Source organism: Electrona antarctica, assembly GCF_951216825.1.
Source record: "Electrona antarctica genome assembly, chromosome: 9".
Classification (NCBI taxonomy): Eukaryota; Metazoa; Chordata; class Actinopteri; order Myctophiformes; family Myctophidae; genus Electrona; species Electrona antarctica.
In genome coordinates, this window is record NC_136790.1 from 44,931,350 (window position 1) to 44,956,580 (window position 25,231).

Consider the following 25,231-nt stretch of genomic DNA (forward strand, 5'->3'; position numbering starts at 1 on the left):
AGGGACCCCCACGATGCAATTTACAATTTCCTTTTCAGGATAAAAAAAGGGTGCAAATCTACAAGCCCACAGACCCTATGTATATTAGGGTTAAAGCGGTTATACGTATTTTGCAGTGGACCCTCTAAACCCCCGCAATAACCCTGAAATCTATCAACCCACATGCATAATTGTTTCCATCAGAAATAGACCGAAGCGAAAGTTACTTTAAGATATCCTTTATTTTATTAGAACATAAGATTACAGAAAAATAGGTTTGGTCCATGAAAAAGTCTCAAGATAATAATACTATAGTCTCAAGTGTTGTCTATATTTAACTCTAGTGGTTCTGAAAATGTATTGAACATTAACTATTTTACTAATCAGCCCTGAAAACATTAGTGTATTGTTGGAATTCATAAAGTGAATGAAAACCAACCTTTCAAATGAGGGCCTCCAACTTGACTTTGACAGCTAATGGCTCTTAAATCAGACTGATTCAAAAGCTGAAATTCTTTAAATAGGGTAGGCTACATTCCATGACCAATGCACCACGCTTGTTCAAGTGTATATGGCTTCTCTGCAAATAATTAAAATACACAAATCTATAAAGCATATTATGGAGCATTGGTTCATCAAATGCAACTGCTACAGTCATGTTATAAAGAAGAAAGCCATTGGGCTCACTGAGCGAGGAGGACCGATAATATAAATATTGTGTAAACTATCCGAGCATAGGCAGAGTTAAGAGAACCATCTGCCTGGAAAACCGATACAATTTTACTTCACATCAATCATCAGTTTTTCCTTGCTCAGTATTTACAAAACTATATAGACTAGAGGTACTTATACTAGCTAAATTCTTGATATTCTGTACTAGCTAACAAGACAAATATTGATATATTTGTTTGACAAAACAAACAGGATCATTAACAAAAACGTTTTTTTTTTAGTTTTTTTTTTATCAATGGCACCCTGAAAAATATGAAGCTTAATTCATATTTAGTTGAATGACCCCTTCAACACGCGGTTGTAGTCAATGTTGCTAAATGATGTACTTTTGAGAAAGGTTCAGGCAAATAAGTATTAATTAACCTTTAAACAACTTTGTCAGATCTGTCCCAACAGTGTATGTTCTGCCATAGTCAAGTTGTAAAATCTTCAATTTCAGACAAGAGAACTGTGCCACAAACCATCAAAACAGAACAATGAAATTGTATGACAGACTGACATGGATATCCACACACTGTAGGCTAGATAAATGATTACAAACACATTCACCATCTATACCAAACTTATGACTAACCATTTGGGGGGGGCAAAAATGAGAGTGTATTATTTATGAATTCTGTTCCCAAAAAACAAAAATACAGAAAGCAAAGACCCATGGCAAAACACTTGATACTCGAAATCAACAGCTGGTGCAACTGCCCGCTGTTTATCATGGGTGTACAATCAGTACTGTGTGGGCCAGGGGGGGCACAATCTATCCAAAATGAAAGGAATGGTTCCAGGTAAGGCTTAGGCAATCAAGAGAAATATACATTGTGCTCAGGGAGCTGTGGTGTGACAAAAACAAAAATCGTTAATAAAGAACCTAACTGCAATACACACTGAGCAGCGGGGTGGTGGTGATGAAGCTTGAAAAAATATCCAACATAACAGAAAAGGCCGTCCATTATCTATAATCCGTCTAGGTTTGTCAAAGCGTTTTGAACATTTCCCTCGGGTACTCTCACAAACACTCTGAAAGCACACAGCACGTCTCCTTGTTTTGCCTGGCGCCTCTTTTTAGGTATTCCTGATCCCAAGAGCCTGCTCCAACTCCTGACGACGCTGCTGCACCTGGAAAAGATTTATCATAGATACAGTATGTCATACATGGGCAACTGGCGGCCACATGCGACATCACTTAATGTGGCCCTCGGGTTAATATCGGAATACTGATATATTATTGATTTCAGCTTTTACAATTCCAAACATGCAATTCCAAACATGCCAACGTGACCAGCTTTAATTACTTCAGTCTAAATTAGCAGCTTAAAGGACCAATTCACCACTTTTCAACCTACCTTCATATAATGGTCCCCACTAATGTCCATGATAAAATACCACAAATTGTTTTCTACTCTGTCTGTCTCATGGGAGGGCTGTGGGCACACTGGGCAGTTCAGAATCCAAGCTAATAGCAACTGCAGGCTTTCTATTCCTGCAAAAGTTGCAATGCAAAAATGGAAGCCATCGTTCTCACGATAAAACTGCCCACAGCCCTCCTATGAGATACAGACTATATGAATTAAAGTTCTCAAACTCGGCCCGAACCCGACGTAATTAAGCATAAACTTTGGGCCCGGGCCGCAGGCTCAGTGATTCTCTCCTTTTCGCCTTTTTTTAAAAGAATGTTATTATAATAAAAATAGCAATTCTGTTATTTGTGTAATGTGTAGGCTATAGCCTACAAGTATGTATTTATTATGAAGAGGGCTGCGCTATCGGCGATTCACTTAATTGTGACAGGAGGAAGACTGAGGAGTGGAGGCGGGGGGCAGAGAGAAGTGAACGGTGGGGTGGTTGTTTATACCGCTGGCTGGCCTCTGGTTTGCGGCGCACCAAATGAGCTTCAGTTCATATGCTAAATGTTTTATAAATTATGTTAATTTTTGGGCCCGTTGAGAACTTTAATATGAATGTGACAAACAAACAAACTCCATGAATTCAAGGCTCCATGGGGTGTGTAATTGATAGAAAATAAGTAATTTTTTGGGTGAACTACTTTAATAAGTTATCTCAAACGGAGAAAGAAAGAGGGACACGAGGTGCTGGCAATTACAAAATAATAAAATAAAATAAAATTACACTTGCTGTCCGCAGTGATGTGGGAAACTGCAACACTTTGAGGGGATAGGAAACCTCATGCATATTGGCAGAGGAGCAGCCATATTGAGCATGACGTAGGTCGGAGCCAAATGGCCATCATGTTGTAAAGCGTTCTAAGACAGATTACCTTGGAGTAGAAGTAGCGACACACTGCCTCCTGGGCCCAGGGCTGGAAATAGAACTCTGCCCTTCGTTCTTCTTCCGGGTTTCCGACCACATCCGTCATGGTCTGATTGCAGTGAATAAAATACAGAATTAGACATTTGCACTTTTGAAAGTCATCTGATCTCTCAACTACACTTGTAATGCAGGCAGTGACAGTAGCAAGGATTGCCGATTAAAAACAACAAATATTGATACAGTCAACAGGATAATTGAGTTGAAACCGTTTTCTCGGGGGAAATTCAGTTGCAACTGCAGCCGCGTGCAGAATAAAAATGTTGATAGACTACAACAGAAATATATTAAACAGAAAAGCATTACAAAGTAAACACATTTTTCTAGGGAAATTCAGTTTTAACAGCAGCGGGCTGCAGAATGAAAATGTTGATAGACCACAACCGAACATCATCACAAAAGTAAACAATTATATTAGAATATTTTTAGAATAACCACATAGCCATGGCAAAAATAGCTGTGTATAAATTGTGCAAAAGTGCTGCACCAACAGAATCTGAAGCCTGAGCAGTACGAGTGTAGTAAATTAATGACTTCTTTTGTAACATGTTTACACCCGTATTAACCCATTTTGACCTGGGAACGATTCTACAAAAATGTCTTCTAAATGCTGACAGTTTTCTGAAAAACCCATGTTTCTATGTCGAGTTAAAAACGTTATATAATATTCAAAGATTTGTGCCACATTTTCACTTTTAAAAAAAAATAGCAGACCTACAAGCTCGTAGCGCGCCGCTCGGTGGTGCGCTATGAGCTTGTAGATCTGCTATTTTTCAATAGCAAAATTATTACATAATGTTTAAAACACCAAAAGGGGTTCCCGCCCTGAATGGCTTAACCCTGCCATTAGACCCCTTTCAGACAATCAGTAGGCCGGTCGTTTGTGATGTATTTTGCATGTTTCATAAAGTAAGATGCTTGTAGATGGGCCATGTCCACTATTTGTACAAGACAAGTATATCAATATTAAATGTCAGTCAGGTCTTTGTATATTTAAGTCATTTGTTATATCGGCCCAGTGCAGGGCAGCCAGGGCCAAAGAGAACTTTATTTTTGAGTTGTGCAACCACTCCCTTACGGAGCCATGTGTGTGTGGCTGGCTGGGTAGCTGGCTGGGTGGGTATGAGCACGAAAAGCATGGTTGTTTTTCACCACCTGTGCACAACCTAACACACACACACACAAACAATATTAACTGTATATATGATGATTTTGAGTGCGCCAGTACAGTACAGTCCTTTTAGACGGGGAGCGGGTGTTGTCTCCTGGATCAACGACAGGTCTGCTCACCACAATCCAGGTCTAGTCGCCGGCGGGCATGTGCACGAAACAAGCACATGTGCAACAATTTCACAGGACTGCGCCCACGAAAATACAAAATTCAAAATAAGTCCTTTTTTTTGGTAAACCGTGCCTCTATTTAACACCTCGCCTGGCCCCAGCCAGCGTGTTCTCTGGTCTAGAGGGGTGGGCGCGCATGGAGCAAGCGCTGGAGAATATTGGTTTACCGATCGCCCGCCCCTGCCCCCCCCACCATTATTTCGAGCGACGCCCCTCTGCACTGTAGTTCACTCCTACTCCAGGAAATGTATCTCGTTCCCCCAGGCTTTCATTTTTTTTGAGCCGATGCGAACGAAAATAAAAGCCTGCAGGGTACCGAGGCTATTTAACACCTGCTTGGCTCCATGACTGACAGGCCTTACCTTGAGGTCTCTGCACTGCGACTGCAACCAGTCGTTGATAAAGCCCTGAGGATCTCTGGCAAAGCTCAGCATGAACTCTCTCTGGGTCTTCAGCTGGTTGATGGTCTCAATGGTCTCGTGGATCTGTGGAGAAAAAAATAACATTGTGAATTCAGTTAAAATCTGCAAAGAATTAGTCATGCCACTGGCAGTCATTGTCACTCTATGCTAGAATCAGATTGAATGGATTTAATTCCATTAAACCAAATGAAATGAATACAGTGGTACACGGTACTGCTGGATTTCTGTCCCATCACCAGGCAATTCAGTAATTCCACCTAACAAGTCTGACGTCGCGATAACACCCAAAATGAGCAATTAATATCCTGTAGCCTAGCCTTAATTGTTTTCCAAGACATTTTGAATTAATTAAAATGGCCTCATATAGCTTGCCTCGATGGCTTTATGGATCTGTAGCGAATCAAGATAAGACTAAATTAAACCATTTTAGAGAACAATCTTCCATTAGAATAAATTGAACATTTTTCCCATCCAATTTATTATTAACAAAAGCTACCGTGCTACATGGAGCCATTAGCAAGGAATAAACATCGTCCTTCATGAAAGGGGGTCATCAACATTATTGTAGTAATTACAAAGTCAAACAGAATAACCGGTTTCTAGATTTTTTGGAATCGGCACAATCAGTGTCTGAGATTAGCTAATGTGTGGGTAGCTGTGACATATAGGCTTTGGCCTGACAGCCTGTCGCATGTTCAAGTCCCGTTCATGCCTTTTCCTCATGTCTCTCCCCGCCTGTCCTGTTTCTCTTCTCTTGATACTATCAATAAAGGCAGAAAAGACAAAAACAAATCTTTCAAAAAAAAGAAGCATACCATGTAGATCTAACACGTGTATAGGAGAACAAAAAAATTAACTTCAGAAAAGCCTTTGATATACAGCAAGCAGGAAAAGCATGTCCACTGACGATAATCACTCAAAAATAGTACAATACGAACGGGGCCAGCGCCCATTAACAATAAACAAATATCATTGACATCGTTGACTCGGTCTCAGAACAAAGACCACCCCAGGAGGAACTCTGTCAGTAGGGGAGGTTTGGCTCCGTGCCATTATCAACGTGATTACAGCCACAGTAATGGCAGCTGGCGGGGAGCTCACAAAGATCAAGCTGACCTCAACGTTGGGACAATTAAAAAGCGACAGATACATGTAACTTGTCATAAATCGTCGGGAAAAGACATTAATTTGCTCAAAAATGGTGTCCACGTGCTGCGCCTCATGGTTTTAGCATCGTTACAGAAGATGGAGCGTGTCGTCACACAGCCAATCCACGTGATTTATAACTGAGCAACAATCACATTTTGGAAATCTGTGAAGAAGCCACGTTCTCTTTAAGCACGACACCTCTAGCGGTCATTTGGGATTCTTAGAACCGCAATTACATTAGTGTCCATTTCTTAAGGCCCTGACACACCAAGCCAACGTCGGGACGTCGTTGAGTGTCTGTGGCCGACAGACACTCAGCCGCAGGAATTTACATTGTGTCCTGCACCAATCGTGTCCTGCACCAATGGCAGTAGTCAGCCGGGGACCAATTACCCGAATGAGCACGTTGAATCAGCGTTGGAGCTCGACGGAGGGGGAGCACTCTGTTTGGCTGTTCAGAGCACGCATAGAAGTGAGCAATAAAAAATAATCGATCATCAGATAAAGAGGGCACACAGACGCAATATTGATGAGTGTTTTTTCTCAGGCAGACAAGCCTGCTCATGGGCTGATGTTTACAGCGTGCGGGGGGGGGGGGGGGGGGGGGGGGGGATAACTAGTGTATTATAACAAGTTTTTTTGTCACCCAGCCAAGTTTTTTTTTCCCCGTACAAACACAGGATATAAATACATGTATTTCAATACCGAAAGTATTGATGCTTTCATTTCGATGCAAAGAAAGAAATTCTGGGGGAAATAGCCCTTCCCCCACTTTGAAATCCTGTGGTATAATTATTACCTTGTTGTCCAGGCCGGCTATTTCTTGCTGACTGGCTGTGGAGAGGAGGAAGGAGTTCATCTGAGTCTTCAGGGTGTCGTCCACCTCTACATCAATGTCGTAGCAGGCAGTCTTCTTTTGGTCATTCGGGTCCACACTGCAGAGTAACACACAGCTCCATATTTAGTCTTTTGGTCATTCGGGTCCACACTGCAGAGTAACACACAGCTCCACGTTTACTTTCACCCTGACTAGCTATAGTCATGTGATGTCACATTAACCGTTTCCGTCCGTAGGACGTAGCCACACGTCCTAGGGAATCCAATCGACGGATGGATTGGACGTGTGTACACGTCCTAGCGCATCCTCAATGATATCAGGCGAGGGGAGAATATTATTTCCTTTTATTTTATTTTTCAGTCGGACACTCGGCCACCGTCCTTCGCTTTTCAGTCATATTAGTGTACCCTTCACTTAGCTGTTAGCGGCAGAAAGAATGCCTCGTCTCTCCTAATCCAGAGCGCTCTCCGTGGTTTTGATCTGATGGATATACTAAGCGCTTCATTTCTGACTTCAACATGCCTCTCGTTCAAAATAGGAACGCTTTTTGGATCATGTATCTTATAAGTGAAATCGGCAAGGTAAGCTAGCAAAAATATTTCTCCGGGGGGGGGGGGGGGGTTTCAGAGTAAAAGCGGCCATGTCTTTCCGGCACCCCAGAGCTTCTATTTTGAAGGAATCCCGGCACTGATAGTGTTAAAGTTGAAAGCAGTGATGCAAGATGCTTATGTGAGAAGAGACCGTTGTAAATTAGTTCTTCCACTGATTTAATATTTGTAGTGACCAATATAAGTCAGGATATTTGTCTAACAGAGGGTGTTGAAAACGCCAGAACAAACGCCTGAACAACTACCAGACAACTGCAAATGAAAGCCATGAAGGAATCATGCCACTCAACCATGTACACCTATAGTTTGCCTTGTTTCAAAAGTACTCGCATCCATCAGTCGCAAATGTGGCATCCGTTTCCAGTGAAGTATTTTCCACGCTAAAACAGCCAAGCCTTTATGAACAAAATTCCATTACATTTTCTTTGTTTTCCAAGGAAAAGGTATTATTTTTCTATGACTGTGGGAAGACTGATAATTACCTGATGACATGGTTGATGATGATGGGCTCGGGGGGCATCAAGAGGGCATGCAAACGTTGAGGGATCTCTGAGAACTTCATGCGCTGGGTCTCGAATATCTACAAAATGACATCCACGCTCCATTATCACAGCAAAGACAAATGGTGCCCACCGGCGCCCCCACTCTACTTCTGCCACAACATGAGAAAAGTTATTTTGTTTCTGTCAAACTGCCTCTGAATGGTGGCAATGAAAATGACCTCAGTGCTTATTTAAGAGCCATGGAGTTTCTAATCTGTAAATAATGCATGATGCGGAGGCTAGACCCGGGAGAGTACATAATTATTACTATTTCCACCAACCAAGAATTTGAATAGAATAGTAGAATAGTCCCCACTCTTTTGGGGTGTTTTTGGTCACATTATATGTATATAATATAGTATTATGCATGTAAATATGCATTTACACATTCTTAGGAGCAGTGCTATGGCACTCCGGGAGCAATTCGGGGTTAGGAGTCTTGCTCAGGGACACACTGCTGAGCTGGCCCTGGAATCGTACCTGGGACAACCAGGGGCTCTGGCTCCCCAGGCGGGATCACTAACCACTCCTTAAATAACTGAATCTTTAAATAATTGAATAAAAAATGAGCAGACAATATTTCACATTTATAGGTCCCCCTAAGGTTTGAAAGCTACCATTGAATTCCATGTTTTAAAGATAAGTTTGTAGACAGTGAGGAGCTTCACTGGGAGGCTGAAGCTCCCAGTGAAGGGTCAACCCTGCACACATACTAAATATGCCCCCGAAATATTTTACTGAGCAAATGTACTGTTACCACCTCCAATAATAATGATAATAATAGTCTTTATTGTCTCCACATCATATATTTTCTTTGTCATGGACAGAACATTAATAATTCTACTCGAGTTGGAAGCATTAAGACGCATTTTAACCCTCAATGGCTTCCTTTCTGAAAAATAATGTCATTGTGAAAAGATTCACGCGTTCAGATATTCTATTTACAATGAGATGCGGACGGGAGCTGGTGCCACTTGGACCCGGACGTAACGTAGGACTACAAAATGACGGACTTAAATACAGAATAGGTGTCGCTACAGGAGTGCAGAAACAGACTGCCCTGGACAATATGGTTTGCTGGAACACCCAGCCAAGATCGAGGCTTGGCAGAAACTTTAGTTAAAATAAAAAAAACACTTAGGCAACATGCTGTGCCTCTATATGTGGCATCAGCAAGGACGCCCCCCCCTCACCTGTTGCAGATATTTGTCACAGTTGATGAACTCGCGCTCATGTGGGTCCTGGAGCTTGTGAGTCTTGACGTACTGCCACAGGGCCTGGATGATGACTGGCCGGGTCTGGGTGTGGATGCCCAGCATGCGAGCCAGGCGGGGGTCCAGCTTGAACTGAGGAGGCTGGGAAGGGGCAAAGAAACAGCATGATGGAGGTGGATGAGGTGATGGGAGATTGGGAGGGATGGCAGGTAATGGGGTGCGTCAGTGAATGGTGCCGAGAGAGATAAGAGTTGCAGTTAGGAGAAGACGATAAGAGGAGACAGAGAAAGAGGGTGTAGGTGAACACTAAAGGAGGCAATACCATGTTGGACTACTCCAGAGATATGCAGCATTAAATTGTTCTCTAAAAATCTCTAAAAGCCGGAAAATGGTGAAATACAGTGGTTTTCAACCCTTTTCATATCAAGGCCCATTATTTATTTGACATTTTGAGCCACAGACCACCATTTGACGAGTTTTTGCCTCTCAGACCTGAGACGAAGGAATATGTCTGTTAATCATTTGTCCACAATTATTGAAACGGTGATCAGAATAATTATTTTACATTCTCTATAATTGTGTAGATTTCTTGTAAATTAAGAAATGCAGATGTTTAACCATGTTTAACTCTTGAGAGCGTAAAATGAAACCAAACAGACCCGTACGGGTCAGTTTGGTTTCAGTTTACACTCTCAAAGAGTTAAAGGCCTAATAAGGGTCCATGTGGTTACCAACTCTCTCTGTCATTTAGCTGGGGACCACCTGGAACACTCTCAGGGACCACTGTTGGACCACTGGTTGAAAACCACTGATAGAATACGCCAGCTTTCACGAAAGCTCGAGTCTTACCGACACGCAAGTGTTGTTGACCCGGGTCTGTTTTACCTGGTAGTCCAGCATGAGCAGGACGGTGCAGCGAACGCCCACATCGCCAGGCCTCTTCACCTGGAAACCATCGGTCTCCTGGGTGGTGGCAGTCCTGTGCCACTGGAAACAAAAAGGAAGGAAATTACATTAACATGTCATTATCACCTATGACCGTCCTAGAGCAGTGGTTCCCAAACTTTGTCATGTCAAGGACCCCCAAATTGACACTAATTAGCCCCACGGACGCCCCATTTGAAGCGATATGCCAGGGACCTCCCCCCCATATACCCGAGGACGCATCTGTGTCACCTTATAGCTATTAACCACTTAAACCATTGTTTTAAATTTTAGCTACAAGCTTAGTTCTGCTATTTTTGAAAAATCGTGAGTTCAAATCTTTTAATATATTCGTTCACAGCAAACGTTTTTAACTCATATCTTTGCTTCTGGGAGGTCCCTGGAACAACACATTTTCAGATGGGGGTCGGAAGCCAATTACATATAATTCTGGGGGTCCTAGTTTGAGCACCACTGATACAGAAACCTAGGTTCTTCAGAGAACTGTCAGGATTTAGAAGACATTTGTAGAATCTGGTCTCAGGTCATATGATTAAATAGAATCATTTTGAGTATAGTCTTACTTCCACTAGGTGATTATCGGGCCCATACAGATCCTTGTCCAGCTCAATCACCAGGGACTTGAAGAAGGAAGAGAACTTCCTTTTCTGTTTGGTGGCATCGTACTTGGACACAGCCGTCTGGAAAACAAACCATCGTCGCTGTAAAATGCGTCACATAGCCCAGCAAGCAAGGCAAAAAGCAAGTACCTCTGTACACCGGACAACACAGTGGATAGTTAAGCCCCAAATAAGTTGGCCACTTTTAACATCTTACCAGCCATGAAAATGGAATAGGACTCCCAAATGACAACTGGCCATAACAAGGTGGTTGATAAGGGTAAACCAACTTGCCAGCTCAAGCCAACATTTACTAGCAATTAGTCTAGATATTCTATAGCAAACATTTTTAAATGGTTTATGAAATAAAATAAACGTCCACTGTACTACCTATTCTAGGCATGTCATAACAGGCAAACATTCTGTGAAAATACAGAAAAAATAGATCTAAAAGCTCAAAATCTGTTGTGGCGCGTTTGTGAACCTCTTTGATATTTTTGGCAAAGAGAGTTTGTGTAAATGGAAAAAGATGGGACCAAACAGACAAATGGGGAACCCTAATCAACTACGTATATAGAGTTTAAATGGCTATGTGCGTGAAGCGAGCAGGATTTCCTTTGTTCTACAAGATCCGACTGTCAGCAGATGCAAATAAACATGCAAATTACAATACTAAGTACTGGTAACACAGTATTACAGATTCCTTTAATAAGCTAGTGTAACTTTTTGAATTCTGTTTGAAGTGAGCAGTGACTCTCGTGCCGACAAGAAAGGTTGGGTCTACGAAAATACAGGCAGACATTAATCCAGAAATGACCCCATTGTGTCAGTCTTACATCTTCAAGGAGGCGGCCTTCTACACGTAGCTCCCATGATGCAACTGTGCCCTCTCCATCTTCAGCATCAGGCTTGGCAGGGTTGAAGGTGTTGGAAATGAAGATGCGAAGCTTTCTCTTTTGCTAGAACCAGACGATAAGCAGAAGCAACATTAGAGTCATAGATTTTTCCTGATTAAACTATTCCATGTATATATATCAAATTGTGTTTGTGCCAAATTCAATGTCTAAACCAGGGTTCTTCAAAGCCCTGTAACTACTGGTCACAAATAGTGCCGTTTTTCAATTTCACCATGAAATAAATTGCATTCAACTGGTGTTCCAGGGCCCTGACTAGACTGTGAATTCCATAAATGTTCCCATTTCAAAAGTGGCTGGCAGAAATGGCTCAAATGGGTAGAAAACGCTGGTCGACCGAAAAAAGCACATAAGGTAAAGCAAAAGCACTATGCCAAACAGTGTTCTATTATTAAATGTCCAAGTTACTCCAGGACCTGGCTAAGATATGTATGCACTTCATTTAGCGGAGAATATCTCAACTGTTCTTGGCTAACATGACCGCTGCGAACAACTTAGGAACTGTGAAAAATTCTCTATCCGGGGCGAAATACCCCAAAATGACCACGCCCTTTTTAAAATAACCGCCACTTAAAACATGGCTCTATCTTCTAAACCGTTAGAGCTACAGAGGATTCTGAGATGCTCAAATTGTTAAAAATACTCATGTTTGAATACTCAATAGGCAATATGCACACGGCGGTCATCTTTCCATAAGTTAATGGCAGGGTGGAAACTAGCCACAATTTGCCAATGACCGCCCATACAGCCAATGACCGCCCATACATCCAAACAGACAAAGTCCTATCTAATTGTATTAAATTATGTCAAACTCACCAACATTGCAGCTGTACGAAAAGCTTTAATTATCTTTCCATCTGCAAAGTGTTCTTCATAAAAGTCCACAGTAGACATGTTATGAGCTACTTTATGTCAAGAAATTCCTTGCAGGCGGTTAAGTATTGGAGTTTGGAAGAGCTCATTGAATCATCACTCAACGGCCCTGCGTACTAAGGCTGTCAGAACGAATTTCATAATATGAAAGAAATTCGAAAATGAAAAAATAAATACATATTCGAATGCTAAAATTGCCATTCGAAAGTAGCTTTTATGATTTATTAATTCTATTTTATATTTTTATTTTGTTTTACCCGATCGCTTAATGTATTGAATAACGAATCTACCGCTGTTGAATCAGCCCAGCCGCTTCTTGCCTTCCAGCCATATAGAGGAGTGAGCAACTTCCATTGAAATGAATAGCAGGGGGCTGTCGCTACCGGTCCTACTCTATCAAGTGGGATAGTTGGGCATGAGTCAGACTACAAGCAAGGTATATGAAATGGAGGTAAAGTCACCAACAACATTTTCGCTATCACGCAATTCCAGACGGCAGATTCGTCGCACCATGGGAGCCAAACTGCATCCGGAAGTTCGGCAGAATGCACTGGAGTCAATGAGAGCTCTGTGACCAGCTCATGAACATGAGCTACACAAACAATATTTCTGAATGACAGATCTTTTGTAAAGTAATCGCTTCTGGCAAAAAACAGAAGACATAACACATTATTGTCTGCTGTGTTGCTTTGCGATGTGTACACTGTGTAATTTTATAGAGGTATCTAAAGTGCAAAAAGTATGTTTCTGAACGTGCCGAGTATCTCGCGATACCCCCGGAACAGAAACGATACCTGCTGCAGTTTAAATCCTCAAATAAAATGTACTGTGCACATCGAAAACCAAGTGATTAGAAAACAACCTGTGATATGTCTTCTTTTATATGCCTGAACCGATTATATGACAGTTCTCAATGGTTCATACTGTAAATAAATGTTTATGAGCTGGTCAAGCTTGCTCCATTTACTGCTTTGTATTCATGCAACTTCCGGTGAGAGATTTGGCTCCCATGAAAGTGTCATGGCGCCGCACAGTCACGTGACCATGTCACTTCCTTCTCTAATCTTCCTTGACTACAAGCAGGAAGCAGCAGTAAACGTAAACAAAGGCAGACAAACATGACGGAGGCTCAAGAAAGCAACGGGATCAGATGGATCGATCACCACTCCTGAACATTTACGTTCGGAAATACCACACCGGCACAGACGCTTGCATTGCACAGTGCACTATTTCCGAACGCGGTGATGGGCCGTTGGGCACGTTCGGAAATACCGCACCGGAGCCACTCGCCTATTAGTTTGCATTGCACAGTGCAACGCGGTGATCTGTTGGTTTTAATATAGAAAATAACATTAGAGAAAACGTAATCTGCAGACTATATGAGCTGGCCTGTTCATCGTGATAGCCACTGCCACACTGTTCTGTTAAAATAGAGAAACAACTGCTGTATTGCTGGTTTGAACTCCCGTTCATGATATACTGAATACTCACTAGTAGTTTCATAATCTACTTTAAGTCTACTTTAAGTTCACTGTCTAAGTGCACTATTGAAGTGCATTATAGATATTATATATAGATATATTATACGCTATTATTATTTTTTTGCTGTGCCAATCATTAATACATGTCAAAATAGCTTTGGCGTGCATACAAACTTGATATTCTGTGCATACGGTAGGCTATATAATGAGCTAAAATTAATGATGTCAATTTTTGAATATTAAAAATAATAAAGCAATGAAATTCGAATGGGATCATAGAGGTGAACTGACAGCCCTACTGCGTACCACCTTTGAATTTGCACATAATGCAGGAGGCAGCAGGATCTTGCGTTACTGAAAGGGAGCGCTTCCAAACTCCAACACTTTCTTGACATAAAGTAGCTCATAACATCTCTATGGTGGATCTTTATGAAACAAACACTTTGCAAATAGAAAGAGCATCATTCAAGCTTTTCGTACAGCTGCAATGTTGGTGAGTTTGACATAATGTACAATACAATTAGATAGGACTTTGTCTGTTTGGATGTATGGGCGGTCAATGGCAAATTGCAGCTAGTTTCCACCCTGCCATTAACTTGTGGAAAGATGTCCGCCGTGTGCATATGGTCTACCGAGTATTCAAACATGAGTATTCTGAACATTTTGAGCATCTCATGGAAATCTGTCGCGCAAACAGTTTAGAAGATAGAGCCATGTTTGAAGTAGCTGTCTGGTGTGGTCATTTCCGGGTATTTCGCCCCCGGATAGAGAATTTTTCACAGTCCCTAAGTTGTTCGCAGCGGTCATATTAGCCAAGAACAGTTGAGATATTCTCCGCTAAATTAAGTTCATAGTTGCATAAATCAGGGGTTCTCAACGTTTTTGTCCGGGGACCCCCGGAAATGCTTTGGCAATGTCTCGGGACCCCCGCCCCGCCCCCTCCCGACCCCCAATATAAATTGACTGCTACAATAACCTTAAACCATTTTGGGCGGGAACCCCTTTTGGTGTTTTAAGCATTGTTATAATTTAGCTATTGAAAAATAGCAGACCTACAAGCTCGTAGCGCGCCACCGAGTGGCGCGCTACGAGCTTGTAGGTCTGCTATTTTTGAAAAATCGTGAAAATATATATACATTTTTTTTTCCTCTTTTTTGGAAAATAATTTGGGGACCCCCTAAAATAATTTGGCGACCCCCCGAGGGGTCGCGACCCATGGGTTGAGAACCCCTGGCATACATAATCTTAGCCAGGTCCTGGAGTAAGTGCAATGGAAATGCCCTGAACCAGACCCGTGAGTGATACAGGAATTACATTAAAAGTGAATAATTTCAGTGGAAGCAAAAGGTTCTCCGTCTTTACCTTAATGGGCCTCTTGAGAGCCTCCTGGATGTCCAGTCTCTTGCGCATAATGGTCTGGTCTAGTTTCCTCTCAAAGGCCAGCAGATCCATGTACGCCTGAGACTCTGGGACCAGCTCTCTGATCTGAGACAGGACAAACACACACACAGAGGTCTTTCAGGCCATCTACAGGCAGTAGATATAGTGGAACAGAGGAAATTCCCCATTGTTGCAATCATCAATTTCTTTGCTCCACCTCATGGATATGCGCAGGATGATGTCATTTTGTTTAATAGATTATGCGGTTGACATTTGCACGTTAATCCTATTTACAACACACTTACTTTTGTGTGTCCACCCATTTTGTTTAATACTCACCCTCTGAGGTAGAATTTTGTCAGCCATCTTCTTCTTCTTTGTGCTAAAAAAATCCATTAAAGATTATTAAAGTATGCAAGTTAGAAGAGAAAGATTAGTTTTATAGATTAGTGATTACCCTGAACACTGTGGACACGTACCGCCACTTAACTAGGGCTGCACGATAGTGTATGATGGCTACATGTTTTATTTTGTATTTAATGCTTTAGTCAAATGCTATGTAATGGCCTCTGGTCATTTTATTGCACCTCAGGGTACCTGATGGATGGGGAGAGGGAATTACAACTTATGTTATTAACCTTTGTTTAATGGTGAGGGGACAATGGCAAGGACAATGGCAGTCACAGATTGTCCCCGGGTATAGCTCAGTCGGTAGAGCTCTCGCCTTTAGAACACAAGTTCATGTGTTCGATCCCCAGCATTGCCAACTCAGCGCATGAGTAGCACGGCTTGGGTGAGGCAGGTCGTGCGGTACTGGGAGCATCCATCTCCCAGGGTCTAGCGCATTGTAACGGGGACAGACTTTGACTCAATACCGACAATACCCGACCTACTTATTACAGTTAAGATTTACTGCAAAGTTTCACGATTATGTAACTGTGAAACAAATAAATGATTTTCAATATTTGGATTAATTGTGCAGCCCTAGTCATAATAAAACACATTTCAAATAAAACAAGCCGTTACATCGAACGTGCTCTGCTGTACATAGAAGGCATCAACAGAACACGTGCTGTACATAGAAGGCATCAACAGAACACAACAGGCTCGTTATCTGATAAATAATGAACCGAATGTCTGACATGCCAGTCACGCAGTGCAAGGCATATTGGGAAGAAGTGGTTGCGTTACACCATCATTCGTTGCCTATCGAATTTTGTTCCCTTCCGGCCGCAGCATACCAATGGGACTCATAACAACACTCATGTTTTTGGCCGCGAACATTCTGTACATTGATCCATTTAACTACTAAACAAAAGATGGACTCTTCTAACTTCTACAACACGCCAAAACGGACATTGCAGTGTGTGTGACTTGTGTGTGCGCACGCATGTGCGTGTGTGTGAGAAAGACACCTCGTCCGACGGCATGCTTCGGACCACTTGGGGGTCCGCGGACCACCTGCTTAATAATAACAAGGAAGTACTAAGGACTAGTTGATATAATATCCCATTAAGTAAAACAATAAATGAGTCTTGAGAAGAGATTTAAAACCCCCAAGATAGCCTGACCACTTCTAATGGGGAAAGGGGTGGAACCTGGTGGCAGCTGCAAAGGAACGGTCACCCCTGGTTTTTAGTCTAGCTTAGGGAATCAAGTCCAGGGGCAACTTGCCAGCAGACCGGGCCTAGAGCCCTGACTGTGGTATAAAGTTCCACATGTTCAACCAGAACATAAAGATTTAACCCAGTCTGAACGGGAACCCCTTTTGGTGTTTTAAGCATTGTTATAATTTAGCTATTGAAAAATAGCAGATCTACAAGCTCATAGCGCAGCACCAAGTGCAGCGCTACGAGCTTGTACGATCTGCTATTAATATGTTGCAAATCTTTGAATATATATTCTTTCAGTGCGAACGTTTTTAACTCAATTCTTTGCTCTGGGGGAGTCCCTATAGAACATCATATTTTCAGATGGGACCGGCGGCCAAATACAGATAATTCTTGGGGTCATTGACATGAAAAAGGTTGAGCACCACTGACATAGAAACATGGGTTTTTCAGAAAACTGTCAGGATTTAGAAGGAGGATTTTGTAGAATTAGCCCTTCACTAAATCCCACCACAAAAAGCGATTGTCCAATGCCAATCCAAATAGTTTAACAACGGTTGCTATCAATGTTCCCCCTAAGGTGCGCGCACGCACGCACGCGCGCGCACGCACGCACGCACGCACGCACGCACGCACGCACGCACGCACGCACGCACGCACATGGCCAAATGGCCCCGCGCACAACTGAAATCTGTCGCACACAGACGCTGGTGTAAAAAAAAAAAAAAAAAAGGTTTGATTTAAAAAAGAAATTGCCCCGAGTATCACTACAGTAATAATAGGCTACCTATCCCGAGTCGACATTTGCCCACACTTTATTTTTTATTTACTATACACTTTATTTAGATTACACAGGCGAGGCATGCCAGTCGTTCTCAACCTGTGATTTGGGGGTGGGGGGACCCCAGATGACAGTGAAGTGACAATTTAAGGACTTTTAAGACTTTTATAATACCTCAAAGGCTCTAAAAGAAAAAAATACCATTACTGCATCAAAAGTAATCAGCAAACCATGCTATAAAAACTGGTCAAACATTGGCCAGATTATTAAATGATCTACGAGCTTGTAGATCGGCTATTTTCACAATATTTATCTGTGGAACCATTCTGTTGCTTGTCTGGGTGGGGGGTCCCCAGTTCAAATATGATTACTTTGGGGGGTCACAGCCTGAAAAGGTTGAGAACCACTGATATAGACTAACTGAATATTCCTAAAATTGCTAGCCTACCACCTTGATATAAAATAAAAATGTTGTAACTTGCGTAACTTTATGTAACTATACATTGATTCACTCGTATACCAAAATCCATTTGGAAAAAAATCCCACCTGTGTGAAGTGAGGGGCGCTCACTTAGCATTATCTAACGTTTGGATAGTTGGTGTCAAGGTGACGTAATGTTTGCTCAGTAGTTGCTGATGTCTGCTCAGGAGAACAATTAGAGGGAACATTGGTTGCTATGCAGGTCAAGCTTTCTGCCTATTTTGGACAAGGATGGGTTGGGGAGGGACTTAGTGAAGGGCAAATTGACCTCAGGTCTAAATGGGTTCAAAACATTTACTCAAGTGTGTTTCATAAACCCAGTGAACTGACATGACACTTTACTTATAGTACTATAGCCATACTAATAGGCCTGTCACATTTATATAATCACACATCACTTATTTATTACATAATCTAATCGCAATTATTTGAGGTAAAAAAAAGCTTTTTAAGTTTAAAATGATTAAATGTCAGTCATTTATTTTTATACATTAGTCGTATCTGCAATTTTTGATTACGAAGCCTTTAAGGCAATCTGAAATGTAATTTATATTCATATCAAAGCTCAATGCCAAAAAAAGAATAACACAATTAAATCGTAAATTGCAATAATTTGTATGCCAATTAATCGTCAACTTAAATGTGTGATCGTGACAGCCATACCCAGTGCACTGGACCAGAAGGCCCTGAAATGACACGTGCTAACCAGTGGGAACTTACTGCTGGTTGCGGTTCTGCTGCTGGACCTGTTGGATCTGCTGGGGTGCAGGCCTCTTGCGAGACGGGTCCATGACCCCAGGCATCCCAGGGCGGGACACGGGGCTGTTGCCATATCCCGGAGGGCCCATGGCCGGTCCCTGGGGCGTCATGCGGTTGGATGGGGGCATGCCAGGTCTCTGGATAGGAACCAAAGATTTCGGTCAATTTTCGGGGGTGAGCAGCTCCATTTGCTGGAGCAATGTGGTGGTCAGGTGTCCCTTCTCAACAGCACCTCCTCAAGTCCATCAATTGACAGAGTTGAGGGCACAGCACACTGATATAAAAGTACATTTTAAAAAAAAATCAAGATTTGATCATAGACTGGTCTGCAGTCTGGTCTGGAGTATAAGCACGATTGTTAATTTACAATGTGATGGTCCGTGGCGAAAATACAACTTGGCGGGTAATTACAATTTGATACAACGGCTGAAAAAAACCCCCAGAAAGTCCAAACAAAGGCTAAAAAGCACTAAAATGCCTGAGTGCTTCTGTTCAGTAAATTGATTCTTCAAAGTTAATATGCATTGTGCCACACAATGGCAAGGAGCCAGAGGACAAGACACAAAGTCCAACACCCGTTTATATAAACGTAGGTAATCTAGGTATAAAAAGTTTATATGCTTGCATCGGTAATCAGCAACAGAGCAAAAGAAAACATGGAATGTCTAGGCAGCAGAAGTCAAAAGCCCAAACCACACCAAAGGGTCAGGTTGGGAGTGGGACAAAACGTTTTTTTAAGGTAGATCACACCAATGCAACTCATTGAAACTCAACTCCCAACCCGACCCTTTGGTGTGGTTTGGGCTTAACACAGACGATAAGTGGAAGAAAAAGAATGACTGAAAGCCATGTACCATTTGTACAGAAATGGTCAATCATAGATGGGCTTCTACCACAGCAGCTACCTTATAGGGTACATTTGTGCATGCCCCTTTCACAATTTGCATGTCAAGTAACTATTGCAAAAAAATAGACAATACTCGCCCACCCACCCACCCACCCCTCCAACTCACCACAACATCTGATAGGAATTCAAACAGACGGCTTCGTGTGTCTGACTGCATGACACGTGTGTGCAGATAAAAGCCGCAGATGAATGACAAATTACTGATCTCCCCTTTTCTCTTCAGCAGACACTCGTGTTGTACGTGCAAATCTCAATCCAGAGAGGCTAAGGCAACTTCCGAGTCCCTCCAGTCCACCTCTCTCTCTCTCTGTACAACAGCTTCAGTTAGACACTGCCCTTCGGTTGGAGGGTAGGTTGGAGAGAGAAGAGAGCGAGATGGATGTACATTGGACACCAGTAGCCCATACACTGGCAGCTGACTTAAAAAGGTATTTTTTATTAGGTTTATTATGATGATCAGCTATGCTGTCAAAATGTGACTACTTAAAAACAGCACCCAGTTTTCCTAATTTTTGTGCTCTGTTTTTCAGAGCGCAAATCACATCTATGCTCAGCTCTAAAGATACCGTAGTGATTTGACTATTGCTTGACGGCATATAAAAGTGGAATACTAACTTACTATATTTGATTTTGACAGAAATGTTTACAGTTTAGGCTGCAGTGAAATGGGCACAACCATACATACACTCAACAGAACATAAAAAATGCAAATAAAAAAAAGTGATGTGTAGTGTAGTGCACGCCTGCACAGGAACGATAGAATGTGCCAAGAGAAATTCCATGAAATTCATTCAGCACTCTTCACACAGGAGTATGAGGCTTTCTCGATTATGTTGCCACAGCATGCTTTTGTGTGTGTGTGAAAGCAGTCAAGGACAGGGGAGAAAGTGGAATCATTTCACAGAAGGTTGCTCTTAGAATGTCAGTAAGCTGCAAATGAAAAGAGGTAAATCCAAGGCAAGATGGTTATCCTAGTAGCTGACAGCATGTCTACTTTAAAGGGACCTTTTTTGCTAAAAAATATATATGTTAACACTTAGACCGCTATCATTTATTGAAAAATTAGGATCTAATTCACGCCAGCATTTTTTTAATTTGAGCTCTTATTTTGAAAAGCCGCCATTTCCGGTCCACAACCGGTAGTCCTATGTTAGGAGTTTTCACACAGCTGGGTGGGCCTTGTTTACAATGTGAATCCAGGCCGGAGCTCCGGAGAGCTCTAGATTGTCAGCTCTGTGCCGTCAAAGAAACGCCGTTTTGACCAAAAATGCCATCTGGGACAAGGAATAGGAGATACAGGCGATTGAAAGAAATGGATAGAATGGATGCTTATGGCGACGACGATCTAAGATGGGCGATCCAGTGCTGCGCTAACAACACAGCTAGCTAACCGGCTAACGTGAGTAGCATGTTGGCTCGAGCAATCGAACGCGCTATAAAAGCTCAATTGCCGAAGGCCGTCGGCAATGGCGTTAAGCGCCAGTATCAAAATTAGGCTTCAATTGACTTTAATCTGTGGCAAAGGCGCGGAGGGTGTTAATGACGTTAATGGGACCCTTTTTGCTAAAATAAAGTTAATGACGTTTAGAAGATCTAGAACACTTTCCTGGGGGTCTGTATGTGTGTACTATGTGGTTTTAGATATTTTAGATTTTAGCAGTGAGCCCAGTGATGTCATATAGAGTATAAAGAAGGATAGAGACTGAACTGGCGTGAAGCTCCCCCCCCCCCCCCCCCCCCCACGCAATTCATGTCAGTGGAAGTTGCTCAGTGGCGTTTTGAAGCACCCGGAAGAGCCTTCTACTTCCGCCTTTTTTCGATTTGGGCACCAAAATTTGGTGCCCAAAATGCGCTCAACGTTAAAGCCCAGCTGCACGGGGTTTCCTCATCATACTTCCACGGGTCCGCCTGCAGTCCCTCCTCTTACCACTAGGGCCCAGTGCTTCAACGTTGGAGAGGCTCATTGGCCCCTTGGATGTCATGGACACTGGGCTCACTTCCTTCCTGGACTACAATTCCCATAATGCTTTGGTGCACTGCTCCTCCTTGTGGATAGGGGGAGGGCTGTCAGACAGTACCGGGCGACAGCCAGACACATTTTCCGTTAGTGCATTATTTGTCCATGGGCCTCAATTTGACTATGACCTAAATTTTGAGGTCTGGGCTTACGCACGTGACGTCATGAACGTCCGTCCACCTCCATGAAAGTGCTGCAATTCCACATTTCTCCAGTAGGTAGTGGTAGCTTCAACGTTGGATAGCCTTACTGGGGGGTTTAACCAAGGGGCCAGTGAGGCTATTCAACGTTGAAGCACTGGGCCCTAGTGGTAGGAGGAGGGACTACAGGCGGACCCGTGGATTCATGACCGGGAAACCCTGTGCAGCTGGGCTTTAACATTGAGCGCTCGGTTGCACTTCCGCATTTGACCACCAACATTTGGTGGTCAAATGCGGAAGTAGACGTTCTGAGACGGTACTTCCGGCAGTCTTCAGGGTGCTTCAAAACGCCACTGAGCAACTTCCACTGACATGAATAGCTGGGGGGGGGGGGGCAGAGCTTTGCGCCAGTTCAGTCTCTATCCTTTTATATACTCTATGGGTTTAACCCATTGGACAAAAACCTTCTCATCTGTGTCCCCGGTTAAAGGACCACTTCACCACTTTTCAACCTGCTTTCATATAATTTGTCCTCACTAATGTTCATGATAAAATGCCACAATTTTTTTCTACTCAAGTCTGTCTCATATGGCTGTGGGCAGTTCAGAAACTCGTCCCCCAGTGACATCATCGATGGGGAATCCAAGCTAATCGAAACTGCAGGCTTACTATTCGTGAAAAGTTGCAATGCGATAATGGAAGGCATCGTTCTCACGATAATAAAATCTAAATATAAAAAAAAATGAACTGCCCACAGTCCTCCTATGAGGCACAGAAAATTGTGGTATTTTATCATGAACATTAGTGAGGACTAATTATATGAAGATAAGTTGAAAAGTGGTCCTTTAATGTAAATTTGCAGCCCACATCATTGAGAGAGAAAGAAAGTTTGGGGATCCCTCCCTGCACAATATTGCTGACTGCACAAACTAAAGAAGATACCCGTCGCTTGCTCCCACTAGTACTAGTTAAACCGAATACCAGCCAGGAGGAAAGTGTTATAAAGTGTTACCAAAATAGAAATATAAAATAAATTACTAGCGTCTGCATAACATCAGCTTGCATTATAGTAAAGCGTACTCCAGCATCCAACTAGTAGCGCAAGCTATTCCCTGGAAAGAGGGCAGTGCATGTTGTGTTACATAAAACGGTTACCATAACAGCATGCATGTCTGCTAGTGGACTAAATCAATCAATGAGGTCAGCATCCTGCACAACAGTTAAGATTGCATCAAACAATCAAACTACTCAATAAAGCAAGCATAGCTCGGCAAATAAGAGCGCTATGCAAGTTTGTTAGCTAGGCTAGCCGGGCTAAGTTATTTGGCTAACTAACCTAACTACTAGCTGGCTAGTAGCTGCTAACCCGAACCCAGTTCCAAACTACAACCCAATAGAACGTGTGATCAGACCGAGCAGGGTGTTTGTGTCCATTATAACAGTTGTATTGTAACAGAGCCTCCAGCTAGCATCAGTAGCGCCATTAGCTCCCTGACAAAAGCAGATTGGAAAGGCTTTGTTCTTTGCAGACATGCTCCATGGATGGAGTGAGTGAGTGAGTGAGTGACGGTGGCTCACCGGGTATCCAGGCCCTGGCATCGGGGAGCGGTACATGTGGTTCTGGCCGCCCGGCGAGGGTCCCATCCTCCCGGTGGGAGTCCCGGGTCCCATGCCCGGTCCTCCGCCCGGTACCGGAGGTCCAGGTCCCATTCCGCCGCCACTGCCTCCCGTTGGGGCCGACTGAAAGCCACCTCTAGCCGCCATCTCTCCTCCGAATGGTAGCAGCACCGCCGGGGGAGAAAGAAGAAACTATCGCGATACTACGGTGACGGGCTGCAGACGAGACGCGTGAGCGTTGATATGTGAGCGCTGCTGTGTGAGGAACGCGAGAGAATTGATTGATTGATTGAAATATGTATTAACCGTTTGCAGAATTACAGTACATTTCAAGCACAAACTCAATACAAAGGCTGTTAACTGTGAGTGGACGACCCAATTAAGCATTACACTTGTTTACAAGAGGGTCCACCATGTTCAATTCATCAAAACATTTAGAGACGTACAAATAGACACTTCTATATAGACAAAGAACAGAACAGGAATTCATCATAATGGAGGTAAAAAGGGAAAAGAAACATATACAGTGAGGGAAAAAGGGGGGGGGGGGGGGGCGGTGGGGGGGGATTCAGATTTTATGGGGGCCAGTTTGTGAGGTGGGTTCGGGGGGTGAGGCCAAGTAGGAGCCTGACCAGTTTGTTTTGGGAAGTCTGGAGCCTAGTTTTAAGGGCCTTTGAGGTGCTGTGGTACCAGGAGGTTCATGCATAGTCAAAGAAACCTTGTACGAGGGCTCCTGATAAGGTCTTCAAGGTGTTTTTGTTGAGAGATCCTGTAAAGGAATCTTGTTCTTTGGTTGAACTAAGCAACCCTAGGAAAACAAGCCCGATTGATTGATTGATTGATTGATTGATTTTTATTTCACAGTATGTAGAATGGGTATATACATTTCATGATTTCAAACGCACAAGTCAATACAAAAATTGCTACTTGATGAAGTAGCATGATGAAGCAAGCACTGCAGTGCACTAAGACTTGTTTACAATAGGGTCCACCATTTTCAATTCATCAGAACATTTAAAGATGTACAATATATTACACTATATTACACAAAAGAAAATGGGATTTATACTCAAGCCGTGACCTATATACATCGGTCCTAGTCTCCTAGCCATTGTTCACATGACGACGACAGTCATGTTTCAAAATGGTAAATGGTGCATTTATATAGCACCTTTATCCAAGGCGCTTTACATATAGTGTATTACATTCACCCATTCACAGTTCACACACACATTCATACACCGATGGCGGAAGAAACCATGCAAGGTACAAACCAGCACAGTCTTGCTCAAGGACACTAACTCTGGGGGAGCCCGGGTTCGAACTGGCAACCTTGCGGTTACCATCCGGCCACTCTACCCCTGAGCCACTGCTGCCGTTTCAGGCCTACATCGGTCCATGACCCACAAATGGGTCCTGACCCACTGTTTGGGAAACAGTGGTGTAGAGGAGAGGAGAATTCTAGGACGGACAGACCGCTTTTATATTTCAGATTTATAGGCTATTCATAGGCCGACATAAAAAAAAGATGTGTTTCCCATTTTAAATAACCCAGATTATTGTTGTACTTGTACAACAAT

General features: G+C 42.8%; 1 protein-coding gene across 1 annotated transcript; it reads right to left on the minus strand.

The window, feature by feature from the left end:
• Window positions 1-202: 202 nt before the first annotated feature.
• Window positions 203-23,881, minus strand: smarcd1 (SWI/SNF related BAF chromatin remodeling complex subunit D1). The gene is made up of 13 exons (XM_079511482.1): window positions 23,613-23,881; window positions 18,932-19,107; window positions 15,679-15,721; window positions 15,322-15,444; window positions 11,528-11,650; window positions 10,656-10,772; window positions 10,033-10,134; window positions 9,127-9,288; window positions 7,874-7,971; window positions 6,745-6,880; window positions 4,737-4,859; window positions 2,984-3,085; window positions 203-1,824 (listed from the first exon to the last, which is right to left on the minus strand). The coding sequence occupies exons 1-13, from the start codon at window positions 23,796-23,798 to the stop codon at window positions 1,771-1,773; spliced, it is 1,545 nt and encodes a 514-aa protein (XP_079367608.1). The 5' UTR covers window positions 23,799-23,881; the 3' UTR covers window positions 203-1,770.
• Between the last annotated feature and the right edge of the window lie 1,350 nt (window positions 23,882-25,231).